At 38.4% G+C, this 13934-nt stretch overlaps 2 protein-coding genes across 2 annotated transcripts in view; both read right to left on the bottom strand.

Moving 5' to 3' along the window:
* Nucleotides 1-449: 449 nt before the first annotated feature.
* On the bottom strand, nucleotides 450-5702 carry LOC116400628 (troponin I, fast skeletal muscle-like). The gene is made up of 7 exons (XM_031878554.1): nucleotides 5541-5702; nucleotides 4307-4342; nucleotides 3817-3853; nucleotides 3206-3334; nucleotides 2608-2697; nucleotides 1052-1225; nucleotides 450-826 (listed from the first exon to the last, which is right to left on the bottom strand). The coding sequence occupies exons 2-7, from the start codon at nucleotides 4312-4314 to the stop codon at nucleotides 749-751; spliced, it is 516 nt and encodes a 171-aa protein (XP_031734414.1). The 5' UTR covers nucleotides 4315-4342; nucleotides 5541-5702; the 3' UTR covers nucleotides 450-748.
* Nucleotides 5703-6455: 753 nt separating this feature from the next.
* The window catches only part of LOC116400630 (troponin I, fast skeletal muscle-like), a 7839-nt gene continuing 360 nt past the window's right edge, over nucleotides 6456-13934 (bottom strand). Inside the window, exons 2-7 of the mRNA XM_031878555.1 lie at nucleotides 12356-12386; nucleotides 10011-10050; nucleotides 9776-9904; nucleotides 9210-9299; nucleotides 8477-8668; nucleotides 6456-6948 (exon numbers count right to left, since the gene is read on the bottom strand). Coding sequence (XP_031734415.1) covers nucleotides 6883-6948; nucleotides 8477-8668; nucleotides 9210-9299; nucleotides 9776-9904; nucleotides 10011-10050; nucleotides 12356-12363 — 525 coding nt within the window. The 5' untranslated portion in view covers nucleotides 12364-12386 and the 3' untranslated portion in view covers nucleotides 6456-6882. The remainder of the gene's footprint in view (nucleotides 6949-8476; nucleotides 8669-9209; nucleotides 9300-9775; nucleotides 9905-10010; nucleotides 10051-12355; nucleotides 12387-13934) is intronic.

Genomic DNA, 13934 nt, shown 5'->3' with positions numbered 1-13934 from the left:
TATAACTGAACTACCATTTTCTTTTCATTTTATTTCTATTTCCGACAGTATGGAAGACAAATGATGCGTTGTACAACTTTCTACTACAAATTAAAGAGAAATATCCATTTATTTTTCACAGATATTTTGACTAAATGAATCATAGAATAAAAATAAAAAATATAGAAAAATAACAAAACAAAAAAATATAAAAATATTTTCAAATTAAATATAATATTTTGGAGACAAATCACGTTGATTTTAATAACAAAAAGAAATAAATACATTTAAAAAATCCAATAATTCCTGTTGAAGGCTTTGAACCCGGATTTAGACCTTTGTCTCTGTATAATAAAATAAGGTAAATTAATACAATATTATTTTACACTCACAAACTACAGAGACTTTATCTTTGGTGCCGGATAAAACATTTCTGTTGCTGAACAATGCAAATAAAGACACCAAAATAATTTTCTTCCACATTTGACTTTATTGTTTCTCTTGAACATGGTTCATGTTGTTCTGAATGTTTCCCTGAATGTGTGGAGTTTAAGACTTGCCGTTGTGTGTTGGTGTGTGAACCTCCTTCCCCCCAAAAAAACTTCCATCCAGACAAACAAACAAATTAAAAACAAAATCCTCAAACGCAGAGCGACTCCTCTCAGACTTGCTAAGCTGCTGCAGTTCAGCTCCGTCTGGTTCAAACCAACACAAATAAGACACGTGGAGTTCATAAAGACAGAAAGACGAACAGCAGCGATGCGTTCTTTTAGGAAGTCTCGAACATCTTCTTCCTGTCGGCCTTGTCCTCGATGTTCTTACGCCAGTCGCCAGCAGCTTCTTGCGGCTGCAAAGGAGCATATTTTAACATTATTAAAAGTTATTTCAATCAAAAAAAATATACAGAGAAAAACAAGTAATTTAAATGCAAAAAAACAAAACATATATATTGAATGTATAAGGACGTAAATGAAAAAATAAATATTATTTTTAGTTATTTGTATTCCTATGTACACGTTTTTATTCTTTTTCGTATTTTGCTTCAGTATATTACTGAGCATGGTAGACTCACCTCCTCCTTGACCTCCTTCTTGACCTGCTTCAGGTTGGCCCTCAGGTCCATGTTGACCGTGTGCTTGGAGCCCAGCAGAGCCTTCAGCATGGTGTCGGCGGACATGCGTACTTTCCTCAGAGCGGGTTTCTTCACTCCTCTCAGGTCCACCACTTTGATGTTCAGGTCTTCAATCTGAGAGAAGAAGGAAAACAACGATAGAAAGGGTCGTTGTTAACACTCACACAGCAAATCATCAGTCAGATACCTAAATCAAGACAAGAGACCATACCAGTACACATGTTATTATGGTAATATTAGAACTCCTGCCAAGCACAAACTACAGGTAGAATGAAATCTAATTATTGAGGATACCTGAGAAGATATCTGTATGAGTAGCCACAATGATGTTAAAAGTCATCTGTGGAAAGATTTGATATGAAGGTAAACACGTTTGTTTTTAGGACTCCATTGATGGCTTCAGTGTTTGATAAAGGTTCGGTATCAGTCGTTTCCTGTTGGAGGAAATGTGCAACGACTGGAGAACATTCAAAGATCTGGGACTGTGCAGCTCTGGAGGGATGTTTTGGAAATAAGATTGAAAAAATAATGAAAATTGCCATCCTAATGTTTCGACTTGGAGAACCATCCCTACATGTAACGGGAAAAACACCAACGATATGAACTACCAATACTTTCACTCATTGCCAAACAAACTGTAAATGTGAATTGGAGGAAATTAAATAAATGACAGCAAAACTGCAAATACAGATGGAGCTTATTCTTCAAAGGACTCCTGTTACGTTGTTATCTTGAAGTATGGAGTCATAGGAGTGCCATAAAAATAATGAATCGGTAAAAGAATAGGACAAATAAAAACATATGAAAGAACAATCATACGTATTTTCATTTATTTTCACATTTTCTTGTTCATTTATTTCTATATATATATTTCTGTATATATTTTTTATTTTATTTAAATGACAGTATATGTGTCGGCCCGCCCAAAGCTGATGGAAAGATTGGCCCTTCACAGAATATTAATATCAATAGAGAAAAGCTAAAACAATAGGGAACAAAACAAGTAAAAGTAAAGGGCTGAAAAATTAAACATATTGTAATATACAACAATAAATAAATAAATAAAATATACAGAGAAAAACAAGTCATTTAAGTGGAAATAAATAAATAAATAGTATATTTTCAAAATATATATAATGAATGTATATGGACGTAAATAAAATAAATAAATACAATTTAATAAATAAAACGTTTATAATTGCTTTTACTTTTAGTTATTTGTATTCCTATTTTCACATTTTATTCATTGAAGTATTTTGCTCTCTGTATTCCTACTTTTTTATTTAGCTATTAGTTCTTTTATTTATTCCTCTTTAATAATGTATATTTCCTTTTATGCACTCCTATGACTCCATAGAGGGCAGTCATAGTTGAAAAAGGGAAAAAGGAAGAAAGAAAGAAAAGCCTGTTTAACAGCATTTACGTTTTATGTCACTGACTTTTAAATTTAAATAAAGTTTTTGTTTTAGTTGTTAGTGATGTCAGAGAGCGGTCACCTCTTTGTCGGCCTTCTGAACTTTGGACAGGATGTCGTACCTCTCCTCGTCGATCCTCTCGATCCTCTCGTTCATCTTCTTGATGTATTCCTGTTGAAACAAGCAAACACACACAGTTCTCGTGTTACACACATGTACATTCACCTGTACACCCGTTTCATGTACAGGTGTATTTACATACAACTGTACATGAAACTACAGGTTAGCTGACATGTGTCCAATATGAATTAATATCTGAAGATAAAGTGACTACCCCTTTAAATACAAACTAAGTTTAAAGTTTATACTATTAGTTTCAGTGGTGCAATGTAACTAAGTACATTTACTCAAGTACTGTGGGTAAGTACAATTTTGAGGTACTTGTATTTGAGGTACATAGTGTACTTGTCCCTGTACTACATCTCAGAGGTACATAGTGTACTTGTCTCTGGGGCTCTGGGGCTCTGGGGCTCTGTGGCTCTGGGGCTCTGGGGCTCTGGGGCTCTGGGGCTCTGTGGCTCTGTGGCTCTGGGGCTCTGGGGCTCTGTGGCTCTGAGGCTCTGGGGCTCTGTGGCTCTGAGGCTCTGGGGCTCTGAGGCTCTGTGGATGCTGGTCTCACCATCAGGGCATTGTGGTCTCCGCTCATCACGGGGGCGGGGCAGTTATCTTTCATGTAGGTCTCTTTAGCTGCCGCGTCGTCCAATTTCTCCTGTTCCAGCCATTTCTGAGCGATCGACAGGATCACACTCTGCAGGACAAACGGCATCATTTCATTATTTTTATTATTATTATTATTATTATTATTTCACACACTGAGAACTCAAACCGCCACAAAATAATTAAACTTAAATTAAAAACAGGATCTGAAACACTTTTTAAAGGATGAACACCAAATGCTGATTAATCTGCTGCTGAAAAGAGATTCACGTGTTCACTAAATGAACTCATTATCTATAAATAATATTATCAGCTTAATATCTGTATAATGACCAATTCATTGACAATTAATGGGACGTTAATGTCATAGAATGCAAACAATAAGCTTTAAACTATTAAATTTAACACAAATTAACAAAAATGTTAACGATTTCAGTGATTTAAGTATATAAATATTTATAAAGATGTATTTTTAAACACTTTTAACAATAATTCAGATCATATAATGAGCTTATATTATTATGAACACCTCATTTTTTAACCAGGACTGTAATAAAATGCCCCGATATTTACCTTCAGGTGATGCCTGCGGCTGGAATTCATCTTTTTGCTGTTTGAGAGTGAGATCATCATCATCATCATCATCACCATCAATCATGCTTTTCTTAGAACAAGTGACATGTTATGTTTAAATATGCAAATGAGGCATTATGTAATGGTGATTTTTGGTGAATTTAGTAGAAATCTACAGACGTAAATAAACAAAGTAAAATAAAAGTTGTCTTCATTAGTCTGAAAGAAGACGAGTTATGGAAGATAAACAGACCAACATCACTACATTTGTCTGAAGTGTCACTTTAATGGATCGTGAGCCAGAATCTTGAAGAAGGCAGATTTCTGTCGTGATTTCTGGATAAAATTGTAAAAACAAAACAAAACTTTCTACAACAATGTCTTTTGTCTTTTTACAGTTATTTCCTGAAAACAGTCTGTGCTTGTAAAAGAGGATGTTATTGCACTAAACCTGGTGGATCTGATCAGAGAAGGTGATGTTCACACTTACTCAGACATCTTGGCGTTTCTTTCTACGGTTCACGACCTGCATGAAGACACACATGAGAAGACAGTGAGCGGAGGACACATTTGGGTCTTTTTGACCTCTGCTGACCGCCGTAGCGTCTCAGATCAGGATGTCAGTGTGAGGTTCTCTGAGATCAGCAGGTTCTGCTGCTCCGATGGATGTCGGGAATATTTGAGCCGTAACGGGATCCCAAACCACAGCTGAAGAGCAGCGACGTCAACTGAACTAAACTGGGACGGTCGGGATCCGGTGTCCCGTCTGGACGGTTTACGACCGGATAGGGTGAAGAGTTAATTTAAAGAAATTCTCCAGTGGAATATCGTTAACTTCAGTTCATCTTCGGCACCTTTAACTTACTTTGAATGTTAAAATACTGGCTCCAAATCAGGTGGAATGGAAGTTCACATTAAAAATTCAGCTTTTCAAACAGTGACTTATCGGTGATTTTACCACCTTTAAAAGTTGTACCATTTACATTTTCTTTTAACTCGTTTTTACACAAAGAATAAAAGAGGTGAGCTCCAAGAAATGATACGACCAGCCGCTAAATCCTGCAGAGGAATAAATTAACTTATTAACCATGATTAGTAATCTGTATTAACGAGCAATTAATTGAAAATGAATGACCAGTTGTTGTCATAAAACACCACCAATAAGCTTTAAACATACATGTTCACGTCCCATGTAAAAAATAAATAAAAGGCACAAACTGTGAAAATATCCGTGATTCAAACAAATGAATTTGCTCTTATTCAAAAATATGTTTTGTCAAATTCTTTCTCACGATATTTGTCTCACTCCAAACCGTTTTTAAAGAATAAGATCTTAACAATAATTCAGACGACATCCTGACAGGATGGTATTTTAGCTGAGTGCCACAGTGTAAAGACTCTGTGGGATCGCAGTGACTTTCTACCAGCAAGCTGCAAACAGCTTCAGGACCATAAAACACTACTCAGTGCAGCTGAACGCTCCCATAAATTTAGGTCTTGTCAGGAAAAGGTCACACGTCGGCAGAAACATGTAGAAAGTGAGTTCAGGATATCAGGAAGGGTCAGAGGTGGAGGAACCAACAGCCACCATCTCAACCTCTTAAACGAGCGATTTTAGAAACAGAGTCTGGTTGATGTGTGGCTGCTCGGATTAAGTAAAAAAAAGATGCTGCTCCCAGAGAAGCTCAAAAACAAGAGACAAAATAAAAATTTAAAATTCTCACCTATCGACAGGAGGAAGAAGAAGAGATCCACGACACACTTGTGGATGAAAAGGAGACACTGCCAAAGCCACACAGGGAAAAAGGAAATAGGGTTTATATGGCGGGTTGCGACGCCTCAGCAAAACGCTCAGATCCTCTTTATGGAAATGGATCCCGAGCAGACCAATGAGCCGACGAGCTCCTGAAATACACCAGACCCAGCCCCGCTCCTCAAACACCCCCCCCTCCATCCCCATGAGTCGACTTCAAGCTTCAAGATGCAGATGCACACAAGGGAGTGTGTGTGTGGGGGGGGGGGGGGGGGGCTATGTAACCCCCCAGGGTTCTTGAAACCAGGACCAGAAAAGCAACTTTCTGATTTCAACCTGAAAATATCCCTTAAAGGGCCAGCGTGTAGCGTTTAAGGGGATCTTTTAGAAGACATGTAATAAAAATAATCAGCGTTCTTGTTGCACCGCCCACAGTAGCCCAGAACAGACAAGCATAACACTGGATCTAGAGAGAGAATTTTCACGTTTTTTTATCTCACCTTAAGGCCACCGTAGCCACAATCTGCGTATTTTGTTGGTGGCAATCTGCAAACTCACCACTAGATGTCACTAAAGCCTTCACACTGGACCTTTAAGTAGCTGTAGTGCTGTTCTCTGAAGTTTATACATTGAGATATATATTTAAAAAATAATGATATTTTCTGACTTTTATTTATATATTATTGGCATTTAATCACTTAATAAACAAAGTAATAATAATTCTTAAGATGTCCTGAAAAAGACTTCATTGACTATTTGATTCGTTGATCAGTTGTTTTATTTGTACCTCTGCAGGTGAAGAGACTCATGCAGGAGAGCGTCTTTTCTCTGCTACAGACAAAAAAGAACTAAACTCAAGGTCCACTTACTCCATTTATTTCTGAAGCTCATCTAACGACTTCTCTCGTGTCACAGACTGACGACTCTCCTGAGTCATATTTTGAACAGAAAGTACATTTTATCCAAGTAAAGACTTAAGCTAAAAGTCTAAATATTGCAACGTGTAAAGAATTCAGAATCGAAGTGTCTGTTAGGTGTAAAAAACAAAATAAAGAACGATTCCTCAGCGGATAAATGTAACAGACAAATGAATTACTTACATTACTTCCAAACATTTATTTCGAGTGACTCTATGTAAACCTGTACATTTTGAAGTGATTTCTTCTGGCAGGTGTTTTTAACTGCGTACATGTTGACGTTACTTTATTTCAGCTCAGTCTCTCGGTATCACAAAAACAACAACAACAACAACAACAACAACAACAACAAAAAGTGTCTTAGCTGACGGAGACGTCGACGCCTCAAGAGGGTTTTTAGGAAGTCTCGAACATCTTCTTCCTGTCGGCCTTATCCTCGATGTTCTTACGCCAGTCGCCCGCCTCTGTCGACTGCAGACACAAAAAACATCAACGTTATCAGGTGATCGGCCTTTTTATGTTTTAACCCATTTCTATTACATGTCGTCGTCTGTCCTGTGATTTTAACTCTTTCCAGGCAGCCGTTGGTTTCCATTCATTCACTAAAGTATAAAAAAGCAGCGAGGACTTTAAACCTGCTTCAGATACAGAAATCTACATTTTTGTCCTGTAATGTACTTTACTTATGTCCATTTTCTGTTACGTTAAACTTCTACTCAGAGGCAAACAGTGTACTTGATATGCAAAGAAAAGTCCAATATTTCACAAGAAAGCTAAAAATTAAGAAAAGTTTGAAAACTAAAAACAGATTTGTGGACCAGACCATAGTTTCTTCTTCTTCTGTCCAATTAAACTATCTGACTGTATACAAAAGTAGCTCCACCTGGAGCAGCTACAACAGTAACATGCTGCTGTATAACTGACTTTGTTTTACAGGCACACTAATATTCAACTTTTTTTCTGAATAAGACAATAGTCTGAATTTGATACGGGTCAGATGTGCACCATTTTATATCATATCTCACGAAAAGTAAATTTTTTTTGTGAATTTTCCTCCGAAAGTCCAGCAACACGTGTCAATTTCCAATTATCACACAAATAAAGTATTTTCAAATTAAACTCCTATCTTCACAGATAACTACTAAGTTTAGTAAAAGATGTTGACGTGAAATACATGTTTTTGTTTGACCTGTACACTTTACTTAGATACGATTAGATTTTGTGGGATATGTACGAATTACAGCAAATTCTTTTTCGTAGGTATGGCAACGCATGTTGGATGAGACCAGCCTGGAAACAAAACAGCATATTCTGTTTGGATTTTAAAAATGAAGTTATATTCAAAATGTTCAGATTAAGACGTGGGATATGCCGATATTATTCAGGCTTAAAGTGCATTTTTTGAACATGTATATAGCATATTCAGAATATGCATCACAATGGAGGTTTTACCACCGTTTTCAACACACAGCCTCTTTCCTGTTTACAGTTGGCTCTGTGCGTTGAACACAAACCAACTAGCCAATAGTTTGCAGAGATGCCCAAAAGAAAAGCCCACATGTCTGATCAGGAGAAACACACCTACTTTTATATTAACAGGTCTTTGGATATGCACACATATCGCAACACCAAACTTTACGTTACTCAGAGTACGTACGCTTTCATGGCAACGGGATTATTATTGGAATATGATTTTTTATTAGCTACTGATGTATCAGTATTTATAACCTAATAATGTCACCGGAGACATTTATTGCACAATGAGTACTTTTACTTTGATACTTTAGGTATGTTTTATATTTTTGTGGTATTTCTACGTGTACTAAAGTCTGAGTACTTCTTCCATCGCTGAGCAAACCTGGAACAAAGTGAAACTCTTTCTAAAGAATAAAGATCTCAATCAAGCTGCATGATTCTGACTTCAACCATGAAACCTTAATATCAGTGGACCCACGATGCTTTTATGTTGAAGAGTGAATCTTCTCTTGACTCCTCTGTGATTCCTCACCTCCTCCTTGACCTCCTTCTTGACCTGCTTCAGGTTGGACCTCAGGTCCATGGTCACCTTGTGTTTCCCTCCCAGCAGAGCCTGCAGCATGGCGTCGGCCGACATGCGGACCTTCTTCAGGGCCGGTTTCTTCACTCCGGCCAACTCCACCACCTTCATCTTCAGATCGTCGATCTGGAGGCAGAAAAACCATCACGATGTGTTGGTCCACATGTTGTGGAAGCGACCGGTCGGAGGGACTAATAAGTGACTTCTGATGCTAAATATACATCCGCTGTAAAGAACAGAAGGATCTAATGTCTATAAACTCTGGAGCAGCTGTTTATGTTGACTGAACACTACAGGAGTTGTTTTCATGGAGTACAGAGACGTCACCAGGACGCCACTTTGTTTTTTGTCCGACGCCACATTGTTCTTTGTGCGACGCCACTTTGTTCTTTGTCCGACGCCACTTTGTTCTTTGTGCGACGCCACTTTGTTCTTTGTCCGACGCCACATTGTTCTTTGTGCGACGCCACTTTGTTCTTTGTGCGACGCCACTTTGTTCTTTGTGCGACGCCACTTTGTTCTTTGTGCGACGCCACTTTGTTCTTTGTGCGACGCCAAGATATTTAGATCTAAGAAACTTCACCCCGTTGGCTAAAAAATTCTATCTCAAGACTGGACCGTGGACAACACGTCTCACCTGAGACCATCAGCTCATTGTGTGTCTCACCTCTGTATCGCTCTTGCCGACTTTGGACTCGGTGTCGTACCTCTCCTCGTCAATCTTGTCGATGGCCTGCTGGAGCTTCTTACAGAGTTCCTGTCGAGACACAAAACAAACACGTGTGTCAAACAAAGTCACAACTTTACTTCAGTGTTTCTACTACATTTTTCTGATGGTTTTAAATTAGTTATATTACTATATTTATATTATATAATATTGTTATCACTTTTAATGTTGTAGTTTGTCAATGTGGAGCCGTTTTAAATGTCCTTTTGAAATATCATGTAGTGGAAGTATAAAGTGGCAGAAAACTTGAGTAAATGTACCTAGTTACAGCTTACTACCATTTTGTATGATTTAACTTTTGATAATTTAAGTAAAATATGCTGCTAAAACTGTTTTACTTGTGTGCAGTGTAGTATTAACACTTTTACTGTAACAGTATTTGTACAGTGTGGTATTAGTACTTCTACTGTACCAGAGTATTTGGACAGTGTGCTATTAGAACTTTGTGGCAGAGTATTCCTCCACTGTGGTGTTAGTACTTATACTCTGAGTATTCACGGTCTCACCATGAGGATGGCCTGGTCTCCGCTCATGTCGGGGGCAGGGCAGGTGTCAGACATGTACGTCTCCTTTGCCGTCACGAGGTCCTTCTTCTCCTGCTCGATCCAGGTGGCGGCAATCTGCAGTATCACACTCTGAGGGAGGTGAGAAGAAGAACATGTACATTAAAAGTTCTCCATGAAGCTCCACTGAAACTTCAACAAGACGTCAGCAAGAAGGAAGAGAAGGACTCATTCTCACCTTCAGGTGATGCCGGCGGCTGGACGTCATTTTCTTTCCGCTGTGACACAAGAGATAAAAAACGTTCGGTCAGTTAGTCTGAAAGATTGGAAATATGTTCACATTGACAGCCCTCTCCTGTCTGTAGGGTAAATATGAAGCTACAGACAGCAGCTGGTGAGCGTTAGCTTAGCATAACGAGTGGAAACAGGGGGAAACAGCTAGCCTGACTCTGACTCTATACCAACTATTCCTAAAGTCGCAGTCTTGACCCTGAGATTGTATTTGGGTCGCTGAATAAATTATTTCTTCCTTTGTCTTTAACTGAACATTTTTATCTGCAGTTCACTTTTGGGCCACATGAGGGAGCCTGAATGTTCATATTGTTCTGATGGTTGGATTCTAGTTATAACATTACATCTAATATGAAAGGCCAGCGTGCATTCTGTTTGTTTAACTAATGAGAGGAAATTAAAGAATGATTAGAAAACAAAGAAAGATAGCAGCTTAACTCCACCTAAATGCATTTATTTGCTCTCATATAGAAAGTATTTAACGTGTATATGTTTTCAATGACTCATGCATACAACTAAGTTCTGATCTCTCTTCTAGATGATGGTTCACCAGTTAAAAATAAATGAAGGTGATGAAGAACGTTTAAAAAGTGGGTCCCCACAAAAAGAAGGCAAACCGTGATCTAATTGATCTCCCTAGTTAACACATTATACGTAATTAAAAACAACAATAACGTCATTATTTACATGACGCCATGTTTACCTGTGAACAGCAAATTGTCATGTTACGTTTGTTGTTGTTTGGATTAAATAAACGAGACACATAATCCGTTCAATAGAGAGCTTTAGAGAGCAGGAGCCAGGCTAGCTGTTTCCCCCCGCTTCCAGTCTTTATGCTAAGCTAAGCTAACTGGCAGTAATATACATATTTATCGCAGAGTGGTGTCGACCTTCTCATGAACTCTCCGCCAGAAATTAAAGTAAAATAAATAAACTGTTCCTGTAAAATGAGCAAAATTAATAAACACACATGTTGTAAGACACTCATATCGAGAGAAATTAAATAACAAACAAATATTCTTCTCACTTGTTTCAACAACGAAACTTTTTTTTTTTTAAAGATGGTAAAATCGTTTATTTATTCGTATTTCTTTTCTCCCTCTCACTTTAGTTTTTCTCCTTTAAATTAAATTCACTTTTTATTCAAACTATTAGACTTTTATGTTTTGTAGATCGATAGCATGTGTTGTTGTCATTGTTAGTGTGTAATATTCTACTTGCACACATTGGTAAATAAAAGGAGGAAGAAAAGATGCTAAAATTGAGAATTCATGCAGTTCACTTATTTGACTATTTCTAACAATAAATAATCATCATAAAATCCTTTTTAGTTTAAGTTATGACACTGATCTTACTGAAGGAGAGAAGACAATCTGACCATCTGACAGGTTGAAACACATTTTAAAATGTATTAATAAATATACTTCTATAATATAAAGGAGACTCGTGTTTCACTCAAACAGCTGCTGTCATCTGAAGCCACTTCAGACATTCTGTCCGTCCGACACGGAGACAACTGATGATGAAGCTGATGAAGATTTACATTCTATGAATCATTTTGCTGTTGTTTTCTGATATTTCTTAAACCGAGTGGCTGAATGTCTCCTCCTTTATGAGACAATGAAACAGACAAAGATCTAACGACCAGACATTGATGGGATGTGTTCGTGTATTAAGTGATATGTAACTGAAGTCTTCAGCGGATTCATAAAAACAACAATTTACACTAGTTTGGTTCCTAATCAGAGGGTAAATGTGTTTAATTGTGCACGTACATGAAAGATATTATTTTTCTCTACAAGCTGAAAATAATTCAATGAATTATAAAAACAGTGAATGAATATTTCTTTAGTTGTTTGTAGAAAGCTTCTCAGATAACAAACGTCTGATAAACAAAACCAACTGAATTTGAATTAAAGTCATAATTTCAGAGCTTTGTCTCTACTTTCCCAACATTTAAATAACTAATAACTCATAAATCATATATTCACACCTGCACAGTGATTGAAGACGGACAGAGTGTGATATTAATCTCTGTGTCAGCGCTGAGAGACGCCATGTTGTGAAACTCTATCTGGTGTTTAATCCAAGACTTCACCAAGATTATCAGGAAGTTAAAGAGCCGTAAACGAAGGCCGAGCCGGAGGAGGAGGACAAGAAGAAGGAGGAGGAGGAGAAAAAGTTGAGGAAGAAGAAGACAAAGGGGGAGAGGAGGAGTATGAAGAGGAGGAGGAGTATGAAGAGGAGGAGGAGGAGGAGGAGGAGAAGCAGCAGTGGTAGGAGTGTACTCACTCAGACATGCTGCTGGTTTGGAGTCTTCAGCCTGTTGAGACACAGAAACAGTAAATCTTGAGTCGACATGAAGCCGAACACGTTATTGATCAGCGACCCTTTGACCTCCAGCAGGAAACACGATCCGCTCCACCGCCGGAGAACCGGCAGCCGGCGCTCACAAACCGACTAATTCTGGACCACGAGGGGCTCGGATGCCGAAGACATTTCCGCCTGGAACTTAACTTCTGATCCTCCAAATGCCACCAAGCCGAGGAACCAAATGTGGCGCCGAGCACGTCGTGAGAGCCGTTAACACCGACGCCGCTAATTCCGACATCCTGCAGGCATGCGGACCGCCGGCTGACACCGAGGGGTGTCCAGGAACCGCTTCAGATCGCAATGTGAAGAATCACGAGACATGGAACGTTCTCAACAACGTCTAGAGGAAGCGTGGAGGTCACTACATGAACCCAAGCAGAACAACGCTTCTTGGCAAGATTCAGTTTAAGATTTTAAATCTAGTTTTCTTCAAACATATATTTATATTTATACCAAACACTGAGTCACGGCAAGAAATAAAGAACAAGATTCATTAAAACCCAAAACTGTTATCACAAAGACTAAATGTTCTAATCTATAAGAAGCATAACGAAGCCCTACCGCACCACTTATTATATAAAGTCATCAAATTCATAACTAAATGATGCGGTAGGGATTATTTCTGAGACATAATCTAGAGAATGTGACAGTGTTACATTAGTGCTCTTCTAATACATGTTTTAGATGAAAGTATTCGTCAGCCGTAGAACTACAAGCAAACAATTCAACACACTAGAGTTTAAGAATGAACAGAGGAATGTTTTAAATAAAGCTTTGTCCTTCAAAGAAACTACATTTTTCAAATCTTTAGTGAATTAACATTTACTGTAATTTACTGTCTGTAGTATAGTTTTGAAGTGTCTGGAAAAGACACAAAATAAATTGCTTTAAAAAAAGACTTAAAAATGCAAGCCGGCAAAACAAAGATTACCGTCACATTATTTTGAATATTAAACCTCGGAGGTTTCACCAACACGTGCAAGTTTAAAGAGCTTCCTGAAGGTCGGAACAAAATGTTTCACTTTCACAACAAACTTTATCCTGAACGTCCCGAAGTTATTCAGCTCAGTGAACGCAGCCTCAGAGGTCAGAGGTCACACCTGCAGCCGCACCTTTAAAATAATCCAGTTAAAGTCCCACCTGTTGAGAAAAACCCTCTCTGTGCGTGTCGCCTGCAGAGACTCTCACCTACTGGACGTGACGACGAGGAGGAGGACGGAGAAGAAGAAGAAGAAGAAGAAGAAGAAGAAGAAGAAGAAGAAGAAGAAGAAGAAGATGGGGGGAGAGACGCTGCCAAGTCCTGAACAGTGAGGATTAAACAGGGTATATAGGGTGTGAAGTGCTCGCTCAGCAGAAAGACAGCCCTCTTTATGGTAGCAGAGCCACTTCAGACCAATGGGCCAGCAGGCTCCAGGAATACCTCCACAACTCTCCCGAGGAACCTCGTAAATAGTTAGTGTCTAGATTAACTGAGTTAGTGTCTAGATTAACTGAGTTA

This window comes from Anarrhichthys ocellatus, unplaced genomic scaffold, assembly GCF_004355925.1.
Source record: "Anarrhichthys ocellatus isolate YVR2014 unplaced genomic scaffold, GSC_Weel_1.0 scaffold186, whole genome shotgun sequence".
Lineage (NCBI taxonomy): Eukaryota > Metazoa > Chordata > Actinopteri > Perciformes > Anarhichadidae > Anarrhichthys > Anarrhichthys ocellatus.
Note: the sequence above shows the minus strand (reverse complement) of the source record. Positions and strands in the feature narration are given on the sequence as shown.

Bases quoted from the DNA above. Each gene is read 5' to 3' on its own strand.
- LOC116400628 (XM_031878554.1), bottom strand. The intron at 3,335-3,816 runs GTAAATATCGGG...TTTGTCCTGCAG, and splicing joins GCCGCAGGCATCACCTGAAG to AGTGTGATCCTGTCGATCGC. The intron at 827-1,051 runs GTGAGTCTACCA...GCTCCTTTGCAG, and splicing joins AGAAGGAGGTCAAGGAGGAG to CCGCAAGAAGCTGCTGGCGA.